Here is a 22,612-nt window from a genome sequence, read left to right as displayed (position 1 = left end):
ATTTCATTTCCCCATCTATTCAATTACATATTGTTCTCTTTATTGCCCATTTAAAGTAAATATATTTAAAGAAAATTATGAGATCCTGGCCATACAAACTTTTTAAAAATAAAAGATAATACTATGATAAAAATAATTACTGTATAAATATGAATATAATCCTCAGGTTGCCTGTTAAAAGCATTTCTGAAGTTTGGGTTTTTTTTTTTTCATTTAGAAATCACTTGAAGATAAAGCGATTAACTTTCCAAAGTAAACTGGTCAAAACTGAACTATATAAACATGTTGAGAATCCGGGATGAGGGACAGTAATATCTCAAAGCACCTACTATATGTGATAGAATAAGCCAGGGCTATAAAGATGAATATGAAATTACTCACTCTCAGGAAGTTTCTGCCTTAATTGGGGAATACACACTTCCAGGTTCAGGTATGGCTACAATGAGAAGGAGCATTTAATCTGCATAGGGTTGCCCTTTCAACAGGGAGGTTCACTTAGAAGTGGGAGCATGTGTAGTAAACATGATGAATAACTTTGAAGTTTAGTTTTAGAATGAAGGGATCACAGTAACCAAAGTTAGAGTGTAATAAACAAATTATGTCCTTGGAATTGCCATTACAATAGAAGAGTTCAAGGTAGATGCATGGCTTGGATTTTGAACCCTCCCACCTCACCTTCCTCTACCAGGAAGAGCATCTGGAAGGCTTAATGACAAAAAGCAGGCAAGATTAGAGCAACCAGGGCTAAGTTAAACTTTTAAGAGCAAGAACTAGACAAGTTCATGTGGAATGAAGAATACACATACTAGAAATCCAACTGGAGTGAGCAGCTGTAGAGATGGTCCCTAGACTGAGAAGCAGGTGAGGTAATCACAAGAGAAAGTAAAGCGGGGAGGAGCTCGCACTGGCGATGATGACCAGACTTTGCCCAGGTTGCTCTGATGGAGGTTTGCTATTCACCTCACCAGCACCAGAGTTCCTCTCTTCAGTTCTGCCCTAACACTTTTCACTCCATTTTAAGTGGCATGCTGGGACTGTCAAAGAAAACAGCTTAACCAAGACCTGGATGATATGATGGCAGAACAGTGAGGAGATGGCAGAGCAAGATCTCTACAGCAAAGAGTAGGAAATATATCTGAATAGATCATGACCTTCTGCTTCCTGAAAACTACTACTCATCATTCAAGACTGCTCCCATGTCACCTCTTCTGGGAAGCCTTCCCTGACCACTATAAGCTGTTGACTTCCTTTGTTCTGTTTCATTTTCCCTGCTTGAAGAACCTATTTAGTTCTTAAAATATTAATGTGTAAATAAGTACTTATGCCTCTGGCTGCACTTAGTTCTAAGAATCTTACCTACACTGATTTTAAGGCTAGTATACAAGAGGTAATCAATAGTTGCTGTTGACTGAGAAAGAGAAAAAGAAAAGAAGGAAGGAAGGAGGGAAACAGGGAAAGGAAGGAAGAAAGTAAAGAAGGAAGGGAGGCAGGAGGGAGGGAGGACAGAAGACGGTGAGGAGGGAAGGAGGGAGGGCAAAGCTAGGTTGGCTCAGTGTGTAACTCAGTGTTCAGACCTGGCCTGGCTCCTGGTCCCTAACCACCTTCCCTCTTCTTCCTCATATCTGGGCCTCCTGGCCTCCTTTAGCAGGCTCATCCGCCCACAGTGCCCAGGATCAATCCCACCTAAGGCAGTCAGGATTTTTTTTTTAAGAGACAGGGTCTCACTCTGATGGCCAGGCTGGAGTGCAGTGGTGTGATCATGGCTCACTGCAGCCTCAACGTCCAGAGCTCAAGCGATCTTCCCACCTCAGTCTTCCAAGTAGCTGGGACCACAGGCATGCACAACCTCACCTGGCTAATTTTTGATTATTTTTTGTAGAGATGAGGTGTCAGTATGTTGCCCAAGCTGGTCTCAAACTCCTGGGCTCAAATAATCCTCCTACCCTGGCCTCCCAAAGTACTGAAAGTACAGGCATGAGCCACCGTGCCTGGCCGAGGCAGTTAAGATTTAAACCCTATTTTCTGTGGCTTAGCATCACATCCTTTCCTGCATCTCTGCTCCCTGCCTGAGTAAAAAGGCCAGAGCCCCTGAGTTTCTCCTGCCATGCTGCTCTCTCTCAGGACTGAGAGGCTGTTGCTATTCCCCAGGCCCATGGCTGGGGCCCCTCCCCTGCTGAGCACAGGCCAGCTGGCAAAGTCACTACTAGCCATGCTTGACTGACTCTCCTGAGGGGTAACCCCCAACACTCTACCCTCTGTAAACTGCCTCAGTCCCTCCCTGCTGACTGCTATCCTAGATTCCTCCCAGCATGCCTGAAGCCCGGCCACATCTGGAGGTTTAACAAGAGTGAAACAGAATCACTGCAGGATGTTGAGCGCTGGAGTGATATATGCTGGGAAAGCCGTTGTGTATGTGGAGGGAGGGTGAGAGGGCGCTCCACTCTGCTTGTGAATGCTTAAGACAAAATTTATGACATCATTCCCTCTTAAACACACTCAAAAAGCCCTTTAAACACATTGCTCTTCACATTAGGAATTCCAGGTAGCAACTCAGATTTTTTGTGAAATTAGTTGTTTTCAGGATATCTGCTCTGCCTTTTAAAGAAGGCATCCAATGCCCATTCTATTAATGTTAAAGCATCATTTTAACTCAAAAGACTATGCCAGCAGAATCCTTGGAACATCTGAAAGAATGTAGACAACTATAATTGCTCTAGTAATTCAGCTGAACAGGGATCATGATTGGCCACAGGGAAAAGGCTGTGTTTACTGCCCAATCAATAATCCATACTGACAAACAATAGTAACTCAATTAATCTTTGCTGAATGAATGTATGCACATATGTGTGTTTGTGTTTAGAAACATGATGGGTGTGTGGAGATGCACAAATACTATCTATGATATAAGAGCACATGGTTTATGATTTCACTCTTCTTTTTTTTCTTTTTTTTTATTTCAGTAGCTTTTGGTGTACAAGTGTTTTATGGTTACATGGATGAATTGTGTAATGGCAAAGGCTGAGATTTTGGTGCACCTATCACCTATCACCCAGGTTATAATTTTATTCCTTTTCAAGCATGAATTTTAGTATGTCACACAAACAGCCTCATTGTATGAAGGGACATTAATAACAGACAAGCATAATGAATCCTCTCTGCAAGTAGAACTGTCCAAATCAGAAATGAGGGAGATTAGAGGAGCAGGTACTAACACAAGGCACTGAACCTTGTCCATCTTTGGGCCTACTCTAAGGGGCAGAAGGAGAGCAGGAAGCCATCAGAGGTGGGAAGGCTCACAGTGTCCTCTCTGTTCTCGCGTTGGACAAATGGCTTTGCATGCATTGCAGCTGGGGCTGACTGCATAGATAACAGCACTTGCTTCTTAGACAACAGTACTTATCTATTAACCTGCCACAGAATCAACTCAGGAATAAGGTATCAAATTACAGCATTGATGCAAATATATATATTTATTTTTTATCTCTGTGTATGTATATATGATTAAAATGGCAGTCATAAAGCTATGTGTACAAAAGACAGTAAGTTACCACTCTGTCAGGAACCATCATTTTAAATGTCTAGCATTATCCCTCAAGTGCTTTGACAGACTGGAGGAGGAAGCACATCCCATAAACAATATCCTGCTTGGGTTCTATCAGCAGGTTCTAGTTTTGTGTTAACTATTATGTCAATGAAAAAGAAAAGATATTATCTAAAGTAAGAGACCGTAAATTTTGTTCCTATTATATAATGATCCAAAAGGATGTGAGGAATTAGCTCTTTAGTTCCGATTTTTCTTTCTAATTCTACTTCTTTATGTAATTTAAGACTGGCTACAATGATTTATATTTTACTATATATTCCAAAAGTACCAGCATCACAGGACCTTGTGCATGTACAACATTCTTATTACAGATGGGTGAACATGTATCTGAAATGCAGTGTTTTCTAAGACTGAATCTCAAATGCACAAAAAAGTATATGAATCTGGGCAGCAATCCAAGAGTACTGTAAGACAGTGCCATTGTATCGACTTTCAAGCTATCAGTAGATCTTGAGACTTGTGAAAATAAGCCAAGGAATGCAACATCCATATATTAACTGTACGTTTTCCTGTCCTCTCACTTATTTTTCCTGGTGTAAACAGAATTACCCATCTGTGCATAGAAAAGCAAACCTGGAGAGCAGAGGCATGTTAAAAACCACAGTGCCAGGGCAAGGAGCCCTGGAGTGGCAGTCAAGAACACTGTCTTCTCATTCCAACTTTGCCCTATAAGCTATGCAACCTTGAAGAAGTTTCTCTCAACCATTAAAATAACAACAGGTAAAATAATATACAGGGTACTGTTGGTAATAATAATGGAAAGTTTGTCAAAAAAATTAACGGAACTTCAAAGATTTTTAACATTAATGTAAATGCCTCCTGAAAAGTACAATTCAGTCACTATAGACCAGCTATATATTAAATTAAGAAATTAGTACATAACTGTCTCTGCCTTCAACCTATCTAGAAAATATGAACAGAAGTGATCAATTTTACCAAGCAAATTGGTAAAATTGGTAAAAGTTATCAAATTTTAACTGAAATGACTGAGTAGAAGTAATCATATCACCTATGCTCATTACAATGAACTGCAGTCAGTGGCAATACATTCATAGAAAGATTGATATCTAGCTCAAAGATGAAAATTCACATCAATGTAAAGTAAATCTCTCACTTTAAAATCAGCACTGAGAGGATGATATGTGACCATTTTTTAAGTCTTTCAGGGGATCAGTCTTATTGGTGGTAAGCACTCAGAAAAGAACAACAAAATGCTAAGATTTTATGGCTAATACAATTTTGCATACAATAATTTTGTCTACATTTCACAATCAGGTACTACTCATATAGAATATGGGGGAAGCCCTCCTGAGGATCTAAAGAAGGGGACTTAGGTCCCATTATTATTTTTGTATGTGGTGTCAAATTTTCTTGATCAAATTGTTTAGTCAATTAAAAAATTATTCTCTTGACAGACCTTCGAAGGGATTTTAATTCATGTTGAAAAAAGGAATTGTTTGATTAAATCCAAGAGAATTATATCAATTCAATTGCTTCTTATTAGATGATTACTAGCTGTTACTTTACAAATATCACTGAGAGGATTAAAAAGATTTGTCATAAAATCATAAGGTCAAAAATCAGCTCAGAGAAGGCTAAAAATATTCCTTAAATTTAATTTTTAAATGCAGCTTTCCAAAAAGCAGACATGTGTTTTAGAGCAATCTTGACATCTCCAGAAGTGCATAAATAAATTTAAACCTGTCGATGACCTACTTTAATGAAAGAAATTACAACCATCTTAAATACTTGTAATTTATCTTTATGATGATGCTGAGTTGTTAATTTTATTATTCAAAAATTATAAATCGTGACAAATTGAGCAAAATCAACCATCTAGAGGAAGTCACTAAAATAAAGACTTTAGCTAAATAGGAAACTGAGTTGGCCTATTCCTGAATGTCTTATCATTGCTAGAAATTCATAAATCTTCTCACAGAGAAGAGAGGAATCATAAGAAAATACAAGCCAAATCACTAGAGTCAGTTCTATACACACCAACAATACATACATATATTTAAAGAAATCAGTTTGACAATATAGAGGTAACCACCATGGCAGGTACATTACACTGTTTTCCTGAACCTCCATTCTCCCCTTCCTCCTTAGTGAACAGAACAGTAATTTTTTCTGATGAGTGCATTGCTTCTTGGAATAAAAGACTACATGCTAGGAATGAATACTGTCCAGATTCAAAGACAATGTGGGATTCCAGGGAAATCTGCTTAAAGAAAACTGACTCATGTTTGGGAGCCCACTTTTTTTCATATTTTGCCTTTCCTATTTCTCCTGACCTGTGCCATATTTGTGATGGCTAGAGCTCCAGCAGCCATCCTGTACCCTGAGGTCATCTTAGTATGAAAGCCATGCACTAGGAAAGAACAGAAAAGTAAGAGCTGAGTCTCTGATTCATCATACAACCATTCCAGCCTGTATCTAGACTACCTTTACATGAGACAGAAATACATTTCTATCTCCTTTAAACTACTGTTATTTTGGATTTTAATGTTTTTTACTTTTTCTGTTATAGTGGCTAAAGTGATTTTAACTAATATAATTAGTCAAGTCAATTTTTTGAAATACTCAAAAGCAATAACTGAATCGTCTACCTAATTTGTTGTTTTAACTTGATGAATGTGTTTACATAGACTCAATTTTAACTTTCCTCTATGCTATTAACAATATTCGTGAGGTTTCTTAAAATACTAATATATCATGTAAGAAAATCAGCACTATGGACAATTTATCTTAATCATGTTTTCTTCACCTATTACAAGAGACAGAGAGAAAAAATTACTGGAAATTCAACTTCTAAGGAAAATTTTCCCTTCTAGTTCCCCCCAAATAAAATAACAAGTGCAATGAAACATCCTACAAATTCATATTTTCTAAAATAACTTAGGAAAGAAGAAAAGAAATAGACATTTATGAATCCTCCACTGTTCTATTACTTAGTTACTTGGCAAATATTTTTGTTTAATTCTCCCAATAAACACTTTAGATAGTTAATATTATCCCCATACTTTAAAGATGAGGTAACTGAGGCTTGGAGTCATTTAGTAATGCTTTCCTGGTCTCCACACAGTAAGTCCAATTTCAAATCCCACACTCATTTCATGATACTCTGGTATAGAACATGCACTGACATGTGATATATGAAGAGCACTTTCTAGTTCAAACACTTTTCTATTTTTCTTATTTTCAAGATTCTGTTTTTTAAAAATCAATTGTTCTTACAGAGAAACAAAGGTTAAATGTTTAATTTCCAAATAAAAATTACAATGAAACCTCCTGATGAAAGCCTAAGGCTCTGCACAATCCTATCTGTTTCAACTGTGTGTAAGAAAAAAGAAAGAGCAAGAGAGGAAGGGAGAAAGAGAGTGACAGCGAAAGAGAAAACAAACCTAGTTATGTCCATCTGGGCCTTATATGAAAAGGACTCTGTTCTAATCGTATACTTTTTTCTCTCCTACTATATTATATATACTGGGACTATGAAAGCTTTTATCTTCCTAACCTAGAAGTAAAAATACAAATAGTTACAAGATTTTAGTATCAAAAAAATTCCCAGTACAGGAATCTCTGTCTCCCTCAGCTCACTTTGATCTCCTTCTCTTTCTCCTCTAACTGAGCAGAAAGAAAAAGCAGAGTGTCAACAGTAATTTCTTTTTTACTTTTCAAAGTAAGTGGCTGATATATTAAGCTCTCAGGGTACAAAGTCATGAAAAGCAAAAGAAAGTCATTATAGCGGAAAAAGAAACCACAGCCTCCAAATGTTCTATTGTTTTAGAATTCATATTAAAAGTAACTCTGTAATATGTACATAGTTACTCTGTAACTATGTACACACATGTATTACATGTGTGTTCGTATAGCTTATAGCTGTTACACCTTATGCCAAAAGTAGAAATATAAAGTTTGACAAGAAGAGTACTGTATATATCTCGAAGTCAATTAAAATAACATTTAAGCAAACCAAGGTATTTATATTATAAATTATTTTTGAAAGATTAACATTTTTGTAGTTGATGACTACAGCAAAATTAATTTTCTTTTAAGTGTCATAGAACTTACTAAATATCTTGTAGTTGGTATAACAATTAAAATGTATTTTAAGTTAAGTGATGTTCAGGACTTACCACCTCCTCCTCCAAGAAGACTGGCATTTGCTGTTTAAAACAAAACACAACAAAAGACATTAAATAATATGTATAAGAAATATAGTATATCAGAGTAATTCAAGATAAAGCTAATAATGATCATGTCTCATATACATACATAAACACAAAATATTTACTTTCATTTAAAGACAGCCTGTATTACTATTTTATGAGAGTTTGAAAATTAAAATATTTCACTACTTTTATCTTTTTTCTCTTCAAATGGCTATTTTTATAATACATTTCCTTCTAATAAAATTAAGCACAAATTGAGACTGTTTTATTCTCAATTCTGTATCTAAATTAATCTTCTGTGCTCTCCATTTTATCAAGTAGAATAGAGCAATATTATTTAGCCAATTTCAATGATTTCAAAGGACGATGTAACAAAAAAGTATTATAGTAATTTAAATTAAGTTAAACACAATGAAACAAAGCTGTCACAAAACATTTTGCAGTAAGAAATAACTCTTAAATAATAACAATGTATTACTTTTTCTATTAACTTTTTTATTTTGAGGAAAGAAATAAACGTTAAACAATGCTGTGCTATTTCTTACCTATTTATTTATTAACCCCGCACACACATTTATAGGAGCTAAAAAAATATAAAACAATTCCATTTGGATTTCTTTCACAAGGTCAAATTTTTAGGAAGTTCCATTGCAGGTTTCTGCTGAAGTATTAAACAACCTTATGCCTAAATTTATCCAAATATAATAATCGGAAAGCATAATTCAATATACACTATACTGAGCTTTATTCCATAGAGTTCTTAAGTATCACAGGAATTATTTCTTGCCACTGAAAAATAGCCAAGCAGTATTACAGGGAAAGTAGGTAGCAACCAAACTCCCCTTCTTTGTGAAAACTGAGTTACCAAAAGACTAAAAAAATAATTTAGGAAAAAGGAGTAGGAAGTCTTTTACTTGAATTTTAGCATGCTGCCCACAGACCACCCATTTCATAATTTAAGAGGTGCAAATATCATTGTTAATGATTCAATGAGGTTAGATATGTGAGTTCCATGAGGTTAGATATGTGATAGCTTACTGATTGTTGTTACATTAAAGAGAATATCATGAAAATACATAGAGACCAAATGCTATTTACGATATATCAATATTAAGAGTGTCAAATTTAGTCTCATATAATCTTCCAAGTATGGGACTGTCTAACTGTTGCCCTTGCTAATTGCCCTCAGTGCTGTTGTCACAAACATGGCCCAAGTAGCAATGTCACTAATCAACCATAAACAAAACTCACTTCTGATGTCATAAGTATCACTCAGGTCTGCAAGTCCCTCTGACCTTACCACATGTAAGTGTGTGATATTTACACAGACGGTAGCCAGAACTTAAGGTCCTGCCCTGAATCCAGCTTTGTAGCTTTTGAAGTGGTAACTTATTGAAGGGGCATGAGGACAGACTTCGAGAATTCTACTTGGTCTCATACCCTTTAGTGGAAAAGAGAAATTTCATGATGAACCCATGTCTTAGGCTAAACCAAACATTTTCTAAAATCTTAGCTACATGCATTTATAAAACCACATGAAATTTCACACTCCTGCTGATTTTTTATTTTCATATTTGACTGAGAATTACCTCCCTATCTATAGGTTTTCCAGTTCCCTGGGACTCCATCTGTTGTCCTCCAATTTTCACATATTCATTCATAAGGAAAAAGGTATTTTTAACAACCAACAACAATAATAAATAGGAGCTCTTCACTTAAATTACCATGTTCAGTAGCACAATAAGACAATATAGTCTATTTTCATCCAATGTTTTGCTCGATAAAGGTGGAGGTTGCCTGTTTTGAGAGCACAGCCCAAGGACCATCTGTTTAACCAGGCACTTGTCCAATAGATGTGGGTGGATGGGTAGGTATAAGAATTGGAATTCCAGTTCTGGCCAATCATCAAGTTAGTTTAAGTCAACTGTGTGTTCATGTATTTTACATAAGCATATCCAGTAATATTTTAACTTCACTATAGAACTATTTTACAAAATTGTGATATTCTACATAGTACACAATCACTTTTAAGGTAATTCCATGTGTATTACTATCCATGTAATAGAATCTTAATTTAAACTGTTTGATCATATTCAAAAAAGTTCAGATAACTATAAATCCAATAATGATTTTTCCAAAGAATCCATCAAATTTGTCTATTTTATCCATTTCTATTCTCTAAAAAATAACAAAAAAGTTAACTTTACTAGTAAAAATGTCAAGGCACTTTTCTTCAGCAAAAGTGACATAAAAATACGCAAGTAAAGGTGAAACTTTATTGTTATTTGTAGTTATTACTTTACCTCCACAAAGCACTCCAATAACTGGTTATCCAACATTCATTAGTCAGGTAGCTTCACGTTACTTCTTCCATTTTACAGAAGTGAAATGACTTTTGTGTGTCTAAAATTAATAATAACTTAGTTTCTACTTCATTATCTCCAATAGATTGAGATATATCCTAATTAGATGGAAGCTTCTTAAAGGCAAGGTCTGAGTTCAATTGTTTGGCCTGCATCTAATAAATTTTCAAGACATGTTTTATAATAGTGAGATAATTGGTAGGTTGAGTCAATTTCTTCATTAATACAAGAGGGATTTGTTTACTGAAGTGTGTGAAGAAAGCAAACTTTGACCTTTTTTCTTCCTATAAAATCAAAGATTACTTAAGAAACTCTTAAAGCTTATTTGGAAATGCTTAGTAAGAATGCCTAAAATATATTTATGTCCCTATCTAAATTTCTTCCTAGAGGGAATTTTGGACATGCTTCCTATTAATCCTTGAGTTTCACAGAAAAAGGAAAAGAAGAAAAGGAACAAAGAAAACTTGAAGTTCATGAACATGATACCACTATTTTTAAAACAAGATTTAAAAATCTCTTCTCTGAGCATGCTTATGAAGCAAGACTATTTTAATTCACATTTCCCTGAAATAAAATGTCTCTTTTATTACCAGTGGAGGGAAGGAAAAAATCAAGTTACAGTAATTGTCTCAAAGATTGATTCAATGCAAAACTAAAATGAGTCATTACAAGATAATGAATCTGTGTATTGCACTTTTTCTTCCCCCTAAAATAACTTCACGCAAGGAGATGGGGTTTTACTGTTTACAAAGTGAAAACAACATGAACCCAAAATGAAGAAAAGGGTTATCTGAAGCTAATTTGATAGTGTCAAATATGGAGAATTGATTTCCAATACCCTAAACAAGTGGTTACATTTTTAAAGTTTATGAGAATTTTTTCTTTCATTTGAACCTAGTTTCAAATTTTTTAATTAAAAGTATCAAATTTCTACAGCTATAAATACTCACTATTAAAGTATTAAAACCAAAAAAAGTGAATACAATATAGGAATCCCTTTCCTGGAATAATTAGCCTAAATGAAAAATGATCACGGCAGTTTTCAATAACACATTAATTTATGTTTTTCTCAAAATACAAATGAAAAATGCTGGGAGAGGTAACTTATGTCAACCATGAGCTGGGAGGCTGAGGCAGGAGAGTCACTTGAACCTGGGAGGCAGAGATGGCAGTCAGCCGAGATTGTGCCACTGCACTCCAGCCTGGACAACAGAGCAAGACTCTGTCTTTTAAAAAAAAAAAAAGAAGTATTTCAAATATTTTTTTTCTTTTTGCTCAGTAATTTTTATTATCTCCACAGTAATTGTTTGTTTTTCCACTCCATTTCTACCCCACCCAAGACTATCTGTCAAACACACAAGAGTCTGGGAAACTAGTCTTTAAACATTGATTGAAACTATTCGTACAGAGTTTTGTTTGCTTTTCATCATTATAAAGGAAATTATACTTGTTTTCATCCTAACAGAATCCTGACCACCTAGTTTAGTTTATTTATTCTGCTTTCTTATTACAATAGAGCACATGGGATATCAAAAGGACTGTTGGCAAAAACTTCCCCAGGAGCTCTATTTAAAACACCAATTTCATTCACAACATGTTATCCCCAAAGATACAAAAGCTGAAATACCACCTTTCAGAATGGCATACATTATATTCCCTAGAGTTTGAAGCTCTTTAAGTAGGAAGTGCTAAAAAATCTGATAAATTAAAATCCCAAGCACATGCATGATTCTAGAACCACTTTATATAGGAAGCAACCATCTCACCTGACAGCTGTGAAAATACAATCTACGCAGACAAATACAGCTATCAATCTGGCAACAGGCCTCTGTCTATGCTTTACTAGATTTACACCTCCCAAACAAAATCAACAGAATGGTGGAGATTTTGGGCAATGGTGTAATTTCCTGCTTTGAAGCTGACGAAGTGAGAAAATTAAGAATAGGCTTAACTGATTCACATGTAGAAACCAGGCATAAACACATGATTAATACTTTACAGTTCATGCTACTACAGAATTTGAAGAAAAGACTGATTATTCCAGTATCTGTGTTGTTTGTACAAGCTGTCACTCACTATGAAGCCAAAAATAGAATACAATGACCCCTACTACTAATAAATAGGTGAAAAGGCATCAGAGACTGGAAGTCTTACTTGGGATGATTCACATATAAAACAAAACAGAATTACTGTTGTTAAAGTACAAGGGAGGAGCTACAGCTGGTCCTGGTTTGCCTTACTAGGTACTCAGTGACTTCTAGGAATATCGTAGCATGGGCGAAAAAACTCTAAAAGCTAAACAAATAAACAAACAAACAAAAACCCCACTTATTTGGTCCAACCCCTTTATTTTACAAAAGAAGAAAGCTAAAGAGGATCAAAGATGTTGTTAACTCACTTGTCTAGGATCAGACCCAGAAGAACCCACCATACGATATGTCAACTTAGATGTTTAACAGTAACTTCCTCTTAACAAATTATAAATATATGTATGTGTCTCTGTGTGTGTATTGCAGCCCTCCCACTCCCCAAAATTGCATCCAAAGGTGGTTATAGAAAACAACATGCATGGAGTCTACTGAATGTTGCTTTACCCAAGATCGCCTAACTTAATTGTTAAAGGGTGAACTAAAGCATTAGCAGGCAATTCCTACAGTTCTATTATGCAATGCATCTAATGCAAAATGAGAGAAATCAGAATGTGCTACATACCAGTCACCCTTTATGACACTATATTGTAGATCAATTGTAATTTTGATAATGATAATACTGGCTCAGTTACAAAAATGAGATTACTTCAGTAACCCAATCTGGGGCTTTCCCAAGAGTGAACAAGCATATCTGAATAGTGAAAAAATTAGTTGAAATGTTTATTAGTTTTATGGTTATAATTATATAAGACACTTGAACAGCAGTTTTAACTTGTCTTTGACAAGAAAGGTTTTAAGAAATGAAAGATGTGCTTATTTGAGAGAATGTGATAAGCTTTTAGCCTGATTAAAACATAAGCCTCAACATGTACCCATATATCAACATTTTTGGGGGAGCTGGCTGATTTGTTTCAATAAAACCAGAAAGCACCTTTAAAAATATTATGTTACCTAGTTCCAGTATTTCATATTTCTTATAATATTATAGTATCCTCAATTCTCTAAAATAACAAACTAGCAAGTGAGATTTTTAAAAAGGTTTATTACAATTTTTATATTGCACTTTTATTTAAACAAATAGGCCAAAAAATAATTCTCAGTCTTAATAAAGATATAGGAAGACTGAGATGCAAATGACCTCAAACGAAAAGGACTTGGGGCTAGTGGAAATGCATAGGATGATTCCCCTGAGAATTCTTATTAAGCTGTAAAATCCATGAAGGCAGAGGCCATATTCATTGATATCAATGGTACAATGCATGATTCCTGACACAGTAGGTACTGAATAAATACTTGTTAAATATATAACTAAGGGAATGAATGGAAGATAAGGGAATGAGAGAGAGGGGAAGGGGAAAGCCATATTTCTGGGACAGGTGAGAAACCTCCGATAATGGATAATGACTCCTTTACCATCTTGCAGCCAAGTGAGGCTGTGCCACGATGTAGCCAAGCGGACCTAGCTCCAATTCCAGACTCTATCATTGACCTTGAGAAAGTTCCTTAAACTCCAAATTAAACTCTTGGAGTTTCTGTTTCTTAAAGAGTAATCACTTTTACTCCTCTCAGCAAACCTGACATGTGCCAGGCTCCATGGCATACATTCATGTGACCATATTGGTCACAGTACAGGTTTGCTGAGAGAAGTAAAAGTGATAACTTACATGAATGTATGTCATGGAGCCTGGCACATGCCAAGGGTCAGTAAATGTCAGCTTCCCATTCCATGACCTGATTTACAGTGTCATTCCTTGGAAACAAGCTAGGACTTAACAGAAAACCTCCACTATTTCAGACCAAGTCCAAAGTCTGGCGTTTTGTGGGTCTGGGGCCATGTTCATCTTTAGGAATAGTTTTCTGTCCCCACTCTGAGATGTTCACTGCTATGCCCTCATGGGAGTTTAAGGAAGAACTTAGGACTTATGTACAGAAGAGGGTGAGGAACAATGCCATCTTCAGATTTTCTTTTTTAATTTTGTGTTTGGGCTTAGGTCAATTAAAAAATAATTATGTAAGCCCATAAAGTAAATGGATATCAATATTTTACATATTATCTATGTTTTCCTCTTCTGGGTTATTTTGATTATTTAATTCGAAAAGAATATTGGGGCTGGGCATGGTGTCTCATACCTGTAATCCCAGCACTTTGGGAGGCCAAGGTGGGCAGATCACCTGAGGCCAGGAGTTCGAGACCACCCCGGCTAACATGGTGAAACCCCGTCTCTACTAAAAATACAAAAATTAGCCTTGTGTGGTGGCACACGCTTGTAATCCCAGCTACTCAGGAGGCTGAGCCATGAGATTGTTTGAACCCAGGAGGTGGAGGTTGCGGTGGGCTGAGATCACGCCACTGCACTCCAGCCTGGGCGACAAGAATGAAACTCTGTCTCAAAAAAAAAAAAAAAAAAGTTGGCTATTTTATGCCAGATAGCTCCTGTTTACTCCTCAAAACCCATTCTCTATACTTGCCCCTGTTCTCTGCCCAAGGCTGCTGATCTAGGTACTTGACATCAAAAGGCTCTCTCTTAACATCTGTCTCTAGTTGGGTTCAGTCAGTGGGGAGCCCTGGCAGATGACAGCAGAGATTAGAATGCATTCAACATTTTCTTCCCTGGTTCACTTCCTGTAAGCTTAACGTGAATGGACTATGTCCCTTGAAAGAAGGTCACCATTCTAATCAAGGTTCTTTACAACATGACTTTTTCTGGGTTCTGACATCCTCCCCCTCTCCTTGTCTCTTTGTGCCTCAAGTGGCAACAGCTGTGCTGTTGGTGGCCCCCGGTCCATGAAAAACTCCTTGAGTTTCTCCTACACCACACCTGGCTCCAGCTCTTGAATTATCGTAATTTGACTGCATCATCTGTTTCCTGCTGGGACCTGATTGAACAGGTATGTTTTAAACAGACTGGTCACTGATGATGGCTAGCCTAAGTCTCACATTCCTTCAGAGGCTAACTCTCTTAGTGCAGATGGTTATAAGGATGGCCCCTGTTCTGTTTCCATCTGAAGAATGATCAATATAGCAGAGTGTTTACTTTGTTAATTAAAAAACATAAAATATGTAAGTATAATAAATTACATTTATATAAAATATAAAATAATACATACTCATTTGAACATGTTAAAGAATCAAGTATATTAAACAAACTCAACTCCTCTTATCTACCATTCCCTTCCACATTTTTCTCCATGGTCTTTTTTTTTTGAGATGGAGTCTCGCTCTGTTGCCCAGGCTGGAGTGCAGTGGCACAATCTCGGCTCACTGCAAGCTCCACCTCCTGGGTTCACGTCATTCTCCTGCCTCAGCCTCCCACGTAGCAGGGACTACAGGCGCCTGCCACCACGCCCGGTTAATTTTTTGTATTTTTAGTAGAGACGGGGTTTCACCGTGTTAGCCAGGATGATCTCGATCTCCCGACCTCGTGATTCGCCCGCCTCAGCCTCCCAAAGTGCTGGGATTACAGGCGTGAGCCACCGCACCTGGCCTCCATGTTCTTATAAATATATGCAAATAGTTAAGGCTTCTGAGGTTATGACAAAAATAAATTTGCCACGCAACATAAATTTCTCTTTTATCAATATACCATGACTCTAACTAATGAAATAATACGTAACACCCTATGAGATTCCAAAGTTTGAGTAAAACTACTCCCATTACTGATGGGCACTTACATTGTTTCCAGTTTTGCTGTTAGAGATAATGTTCTAGTAAAAATCTGTGTGTTTGTGTGTGTGTGTCTGTGTATGTGTGTGTGTATCCACATACTGGGGCTTCTATAAAATAAGTTCTTTAAAAAGGAGATCCTTATATACTGTTGGTGGGAACGTAAATTGTACAACCACTAGGGAAAACAGTTTAGAGATTTCACAAAAAAACCAAAACCAGAGCTACCACATGATCCAGCAACCCCACTCCTACATTATACCCAAAAGATAGCAATCACACCCCTAGGTATACCCAAAAGAAAGAAAATCAGTATTTCAAAGAGATATCTGCACTTTCGTATTTGTTGCAGCACTATTCACAATAGCCAAGATTTGGAAGCAACCTAAGCATCCATCAACAGATGAATGGATAAAGAAAACGTGGTACAGCTACACAATGGAGTACTATTCCGTCAGAATAAAGAATGAGAATCTGTTATTTGCAACAACAAGGATGGAACTGGAGATCACTGTGTTACGGGAAATAAGCCAGGCACAGAAAGACAAATTTTGCATGTTCTCACTTATTTGTGGGAGCTAAAAATTAAAATAATTGAACTCATGGACATGGAGAAAAGAAGGGTGGTTACCAGACACTGGAAAGGGTATTCGAGGGGTGGAGAGGAAGTGGGGATAGTTAATGGGTAAAAACAATAGAAAGAATGAGTAAGAACTAATATTTGATAGCACAACAGGGTGACTGTAGTAAATAATAATTTAGTTGTACATTTAAAAATAACTAAAAGAGTATAATTAGATTGTTTGTAACACAAAGGCTAAATGTTTGAGGTGATGGATACCCCATTTACCCTGATGGGATTATTACACACTGCATGCCTGTATCAAATAATCTCATGTACTTCATATATATATACACACAAATCTACTATGTACTCACAAAAATTAAAAATTAAAAAAATTCTCCAAAGTATTATGGGTAAAAGGACATATGTACTTTTAAAATTTAAGAGTTTAATAACTATTTTAAATGCATATTAAAATATGTTTATTAAAATAAGTCAAAATTAGCTGAAATTTAGCATGCATAAGTATAGCTTGGAGAACACCTAAATCGTCAGTATTATTCTATGTTTGTAAATAATTAATCTGAATCAAATGTTTTGGTATGTTAGATGAGATTTCAGTTCAATGGGGTCCTTCTGATGTAAATGTAAACTACATCAATGAAACATTTTCACCTATACATGAAAAGATACTTAGTTTCAATTTCTGACAGATATCAAATATATAAACTTTGTAATGGTCTTCTTTTAATGTAAAAATAGTACAACTATCTCAACTAAAGGTAAGTCTCTTTAACCACTTTCTTTTCATGTTTGTTAGACACAAAGCATGGCAGGTCTTGAACTTAAATGCAAAGGAAAAGCTTGGCTAGAAAAGATTAGAGTAAGAAATTTTCCACTACTTTCTAATTAAATTTCTTGAAAATTTAAAGTATACTTTAGAAGCTTAAGGTTTAAAAACTTGAGAAGATAGGCTGGGCATGGTGGCTCCCACCTATAATCTCAGCACTTTGGGAGGCCAAGGCGGGTGGATCACCTGAGGTTGGGAGTTCAAGACCAGTGTGACCAACATGGAGAAACCCTGTCTCTACTAAAAATACAAAATAAGCCAGGCGTGGCGGCACATGCCTGTAATCCCAGCTACTAGGGAGGCTGAGGCAGGAGAATCGCTTGAACCTGGGAGGTGGAGGTTGTGGTGAGCCAAGATCGCCCCATTGCACTCCAGCCTGGGCGACAGGAGCAAAACTCCGTCTCAAAAAAAAATAAAAATAAAAATAAAAAACTTGAGAAGATATTAACTTACTAGAAAGATATGGAAAATGTATCAAAAAACCCACAAAGATAGGTAAGAATACTTCAGCTCAATAAGAATTTCAAGGCTAAATATCATGTTCCCATGATAATTCTAAGCTTTCTGCTTCCATTCATCTAAAACCAACCATTAAGACGCTTCATGTATGCCAAACATTGTACTAGGCACCCACTGCTTTTGTACAAGTGTAATGGAAGGCTAAAAAGAAATGGAATGCAATGGCTAAAAGTAATCACCAGATAATTACTCAAATTTACATTTATGCCCTGAATCCTAACTAAAAAATAAAATAGCTTACATTTATCATTTTTGTTAGATGCCAGGCATATTACTAGCTAATTCAGTCCCCCAAAGAAGCTAATGAAGTAGGTACCATTTTCTATTTCCACTTTATATGTTAAAAAATTGGAACATGGACAGGTTAAGTAACATGTTCGAGACCAAAGGTTGGCACCAGTATTTGAAGCCATGTAATGTTACTAGAAAGTTCACACTCTTAAGCACCTCCCATAAGAGAAGCCGAGTTCCATGCCCTCCAACCCACAAAAAAGTCAGAGTAAGGAATAAAGTGGAAATTATATAATCCCTGTTTCTGTATTTCTCTTTTTTAAACTACTGTAGCATATGAAGACTTTCTCTAGTAGTGCCAATTCTACTTACAATAAATTAATGAAAATTCAATGGAACATATGTTTCCATTTCTTCTTTTTCCAATCTAGACACATCATTTTAAAGCAATATTCTTCTTCCAGTTTGTTAAAGTCTTGTTACACATCTAAAGTATGCTGGCTCATGCAGAAGCGGACCTGGCTCTGCATTCACCCTAACGCAATGCTTGGATCATCAAGAAGTTCGAACTAACTTCTTGCACAAATCTAACTCATGACATAAACAGCTTATAAAAATCATAAAATGAGCTCTTGTATGATTCATTTCCATTAGAAAGTTATGCTCTGAATCACCAAGCCAGTGGACCAGCTGACGCATACTTTAGTAAGCTTATCAAGGTAGAAAATATGCCCAAAATAACAACCAAATAATGGAATATACAAATAGATCCTGAAGACAATTTTCTAAGCATCTATTATGTATCAGGCAATGTTTAAGATTTGATCTTTATGATATCTTAATCCTCCAAATAATCTTGCAAATTGGGAATTTTACTTTTCCTATAACAAATGACGAAACTGAGGCTATAGTGAGGTTAAGTTATTTGCCCAAGGTCATGGGCTGGTAAGTAACTATTCAATCCAATGCTTGAGTCCTTTCACCCAACATCAAACAAATGTTCTTTTTAGTATGCTAGACTATATCTTAAGGAATTATTTTATTTCTCCCAAATTATTTCAAAATAGATGGATATCCAATGCCCACAAAAAGCAATGTATTCAGTTAACACCAATGTCAAAGGCAGCATTACTGGTTTTTAAACCAAAGTTACCAGAAAAAATAGCATTTACATACATCATACAACTTAAAATTGTAAAAATTTAAATATTTTGCCATACTTTTCCCATATTATTTAATAACATTATTATAATCAGCAATTTTGATCTCACAAAATCTGGAATTATCCATAAGAGATCATACTCCTTTGAAATATTATATTTAATATCCTGATAACCTTAGCCAAATTTTGACATTTAAAAAGATGAAAATTCTCTGTATGACTTCAGGTAATATGAACAATTAAACATACATCGCTATTAAAGAGGGCATATATTTCTTAATTATCAATGCTGAAAGACTTGAGCTAAATTTAGATTTATGAAAACAATAATAACTACTACATTAAAATTTGGCTTTCATCAAATAAATGCAAACTGGCTAACCTAAGATTTTATATGCTTATTGCAAAATACACAAAATGAAAGTAAAATATATGTTTTCATTTGTCCTAAGTTTTCTATTGTTAGCACTCTTCATCCTTGACTTTAGGACAATCAAATAGAGAATCTTCATCGTAACCTGAAATAGCAAATAAAAAACCATAATTTTTCTTTCCTAAATAAGTCTAATTATTTAATTTCAAATTGTAGTTGGCTTCTATTAATATATAGTAAAATGTTAGTTACATTGTTCAAGGATGAAATAAATACATTATTATATTTATATCGACTGTAAGTATAAAATAGTCATCTCCTTTAAGACATGGAAAAATATAACTTTATGAATATCAAGTTTAATTATTTACCATACAAGACACACTTTTTTTCTGTACACAGGAGACAAATTATAATTTGCATCCTCTGGACATCAAAAAATACCAATTACTTTTGTATTACACTTCCATCAGGCCAGCTGTGGATTCTATAATAGAGATTAGTTTTAGTCTGCTGCATTGAAAAGCACTGATATTAATCTCAGACAGAAGTATTATCATTGGTGAGAAGCTGATTACTGACTACAGAGGCTTTTAAAAATTATTATTGTTTAACAAATCTCTCAGGATAACTAAATAATACTTACTAAAACTAGTTGTAATTCTAATGTCACTCTGAGACTTCTAAAGACCAGAAATAAAATAGATGCAGCAACAGGTAATAAGAGAATTTGCATATGGTATTCCAGATGCAATAGATGTGGTGTCTACCAAAAGAAGTATTTAATATTAATCCTCAGTTTCATCAATAGTTATATAATTTTGGGCAAGTTACTGAAACCTCTATGCCAATTATAAAGAATACAAATTATAATTTAATTATTTAACAACCATTTTTCAAGTAGTCACTGTTTGTGGCTGTTCTGGAACGATTGCTGGAAATAAACAGGTAAGTAAAATAGTCACATTAAATTATATAACTATAGGCCAGGTGTGGTGGCGTAATCCCAGCACTTTTGGAGGCTGAGGCAGGAGGATTGCTTGAGCCCAGGAGTTCCAGTCTGTGCAACATAGAGAGACTCTGTCTCTACAATAAATAAATAAACAAATAAATTGCTGGGCATGGTGGCATGCACTTATTAGTCCTAGCTACTCAGGAGAATGAGACAAGAATATTGCTTGAGCCCAGGAGTTTGAGGTTACAGTGAGCTATGATTGCACCATTGAACTCCATCCTGGGTGATATAGCAAGACCTTGTATCTTATTTAAAAAAATATATAACTATAGTAAATAAATCTATAAAGTATATGTTGTTATTTTTATAATACATAATATTTAAACATCAGAATCATGATGTTGAAGATTTTTTTTAATTTTTTACAAGTTGATGAGAGATGACGATATTCTATTTTGCAAAATTCTGCCCCTCAGATGAAGCTGAATTCTGGTGAAGATAGCATAATTTGTTTTTTCTGGTTCCTCCTCCCACCCACTCCTGCTAAATACAACTGTAAACGCTGGAGATAATGCGAGAGGCAACCAAAGGAGAACTCTGAAAGGTCCAAAAGGAGGGTGAACTGATTAGAGAACCCAGGTCTGGAGGAACAGCATAGTTGCAGGGCATCTTACAACCTCCCACCAAAAGGAAGAAGGTGACCCAGGGCCAGCATTCCCTGACATCCAATGTAGCAACAGAAGGCAGCCCAGGTAGGCTCAGTCCTCCCTGGGATTGAACAGGAGCCCCACTGAAGATAAGCTGATGAACCAGCAGGAAAAATGTTCTCCTTCTCATCAGGGTCTGAGACTCCCCTCTCCTACCAGAAGACACAGGACAGCACCAGCACGGGGGTATCAGGCCTCAACAAGCACCTGCCAGGATGATCTACGGACCTGATTTTCCTCTCCAACACCAAGGGACACTGATGGCTGGGGAGCACAGGCACTGGGGAATCTTACCACAAGCACCCAGCCCAGGAAGGGCTTTCTGTCTCCCACAGACAGGAGGCATCCTGTCTCAACAAGCTTCTGGCCTCAGAAGTCATTTCTTTTCCACCAGGCCTGAGAATCCCCTCCTTCACTAAGATACTTGTGGGTGGGAGATGCTGGTGAGGGAGGGGTGGAGGGGAATCTCCACCACAATAAGTAGCTGGGCCTGGAAGCACTCTTCATCCAGTCAGACCAGAGACTTTCTTTTCCCCACCTAGAAACATAAAGAAGCCTAGCCTAGAAAAATGTGTTCTGTCCCCTCAGGCATCACAGTATAGACCCCTGGGAGCCCCACCAGCACCAGATACGCAAGGCCCACCAAAATAAGACCAAAAAATCTTGGAAAATTAAATTGTCCTTAGAACTACTGCCCACTAAAGTAGGCTAGGACCTACGATGTAAACCTAACAGAGTTACTACCTACTAAAATAAGGGATTTAAATAGGACCCAGAGTCTCCTAAAATGAACAGAGCCTCAGAAACCCATGGGACAAAACCAAAAGATCCCAGAAGTTGAGAAAGAGAGTAGGGCCTGAAGGAGTACTGAAAGACACAATAGCTGACAATGTCACAAATTTTGTGAAAGAGATAGACCAACAGATTCATGAAGTGAACCCCAAATAAGATAAGCCAAATAAGATAAATTTTTTTAAAAATCCATGCTATAATTAAACTTCTGAAAACTAAACACAAAGAGAAAAAAGCTTGAAAGCAGCCAGAGAGAAATAGAACATTTCCTATAAAGGAACACCAATTCAAATGACAGCAGATAGTCCTTAGCTGGCAGCCCCTTCAAGAATTACCTCAGCAGAAAACAGCTGCCTCACTCTAGATCATGCCCCTTCCCTGGGTGGCTCATATCCAATATCTTGGGGATATGAGTCTTGGTCCTCTGCCCAGTGCTGATACTTACGGGGATATAAAGGCCCAGGCCTTGCCCCAACTCAAGACAACTCTGAAGGGCCATCTC

General features: G+C 36.3%; 1 protein-coding gene across 9 annotated transcripts in view; it reads right to left on the bottom strand.

Annotated features, from left to right (window-relative positions):
• MACROD2 (mono-ADP ribosylhydrolase 2) overlaps positions 1-22,612 on the bottom strand; it is a 2,047,165-nt gene that overhangs the window by 1,546,045 nt on the left and 478,508 nt on the right. For all 9 annotated transcript variants that reach the window (XM_024352108.3, XM_063803019.1, XM_063803020.1 and 6 more), the window contains exon 4: positions 7,744-7,773. In XM_024352108.3, coding sequence (XP_024207876.1) covers positions 7,744-7,773 — 30 coding nt within the window. The remainder of the gene's footprint in view (positions 1-7,743; positions 7,774-22,612) is intronic.

This window comes from Pan troglodytes, chromosome 21, assembly GCF_028858775.2.
Source record: "Pan troglodytes isolate AG18354 chromosome 21, NHGRI_mPanTro3-v2.0_pri, whole genome shotgun sequence".
Classification (NCBI taxonomy): domain Eukaryota; kingdom Metazoa; phylum Chordata; class Mammalia; order Primates; family Hominidae; genus Pan; species Pan troglodytes.
This window is presented reverse-complemented; position numbering and strand designations above follow the sequence as displayed.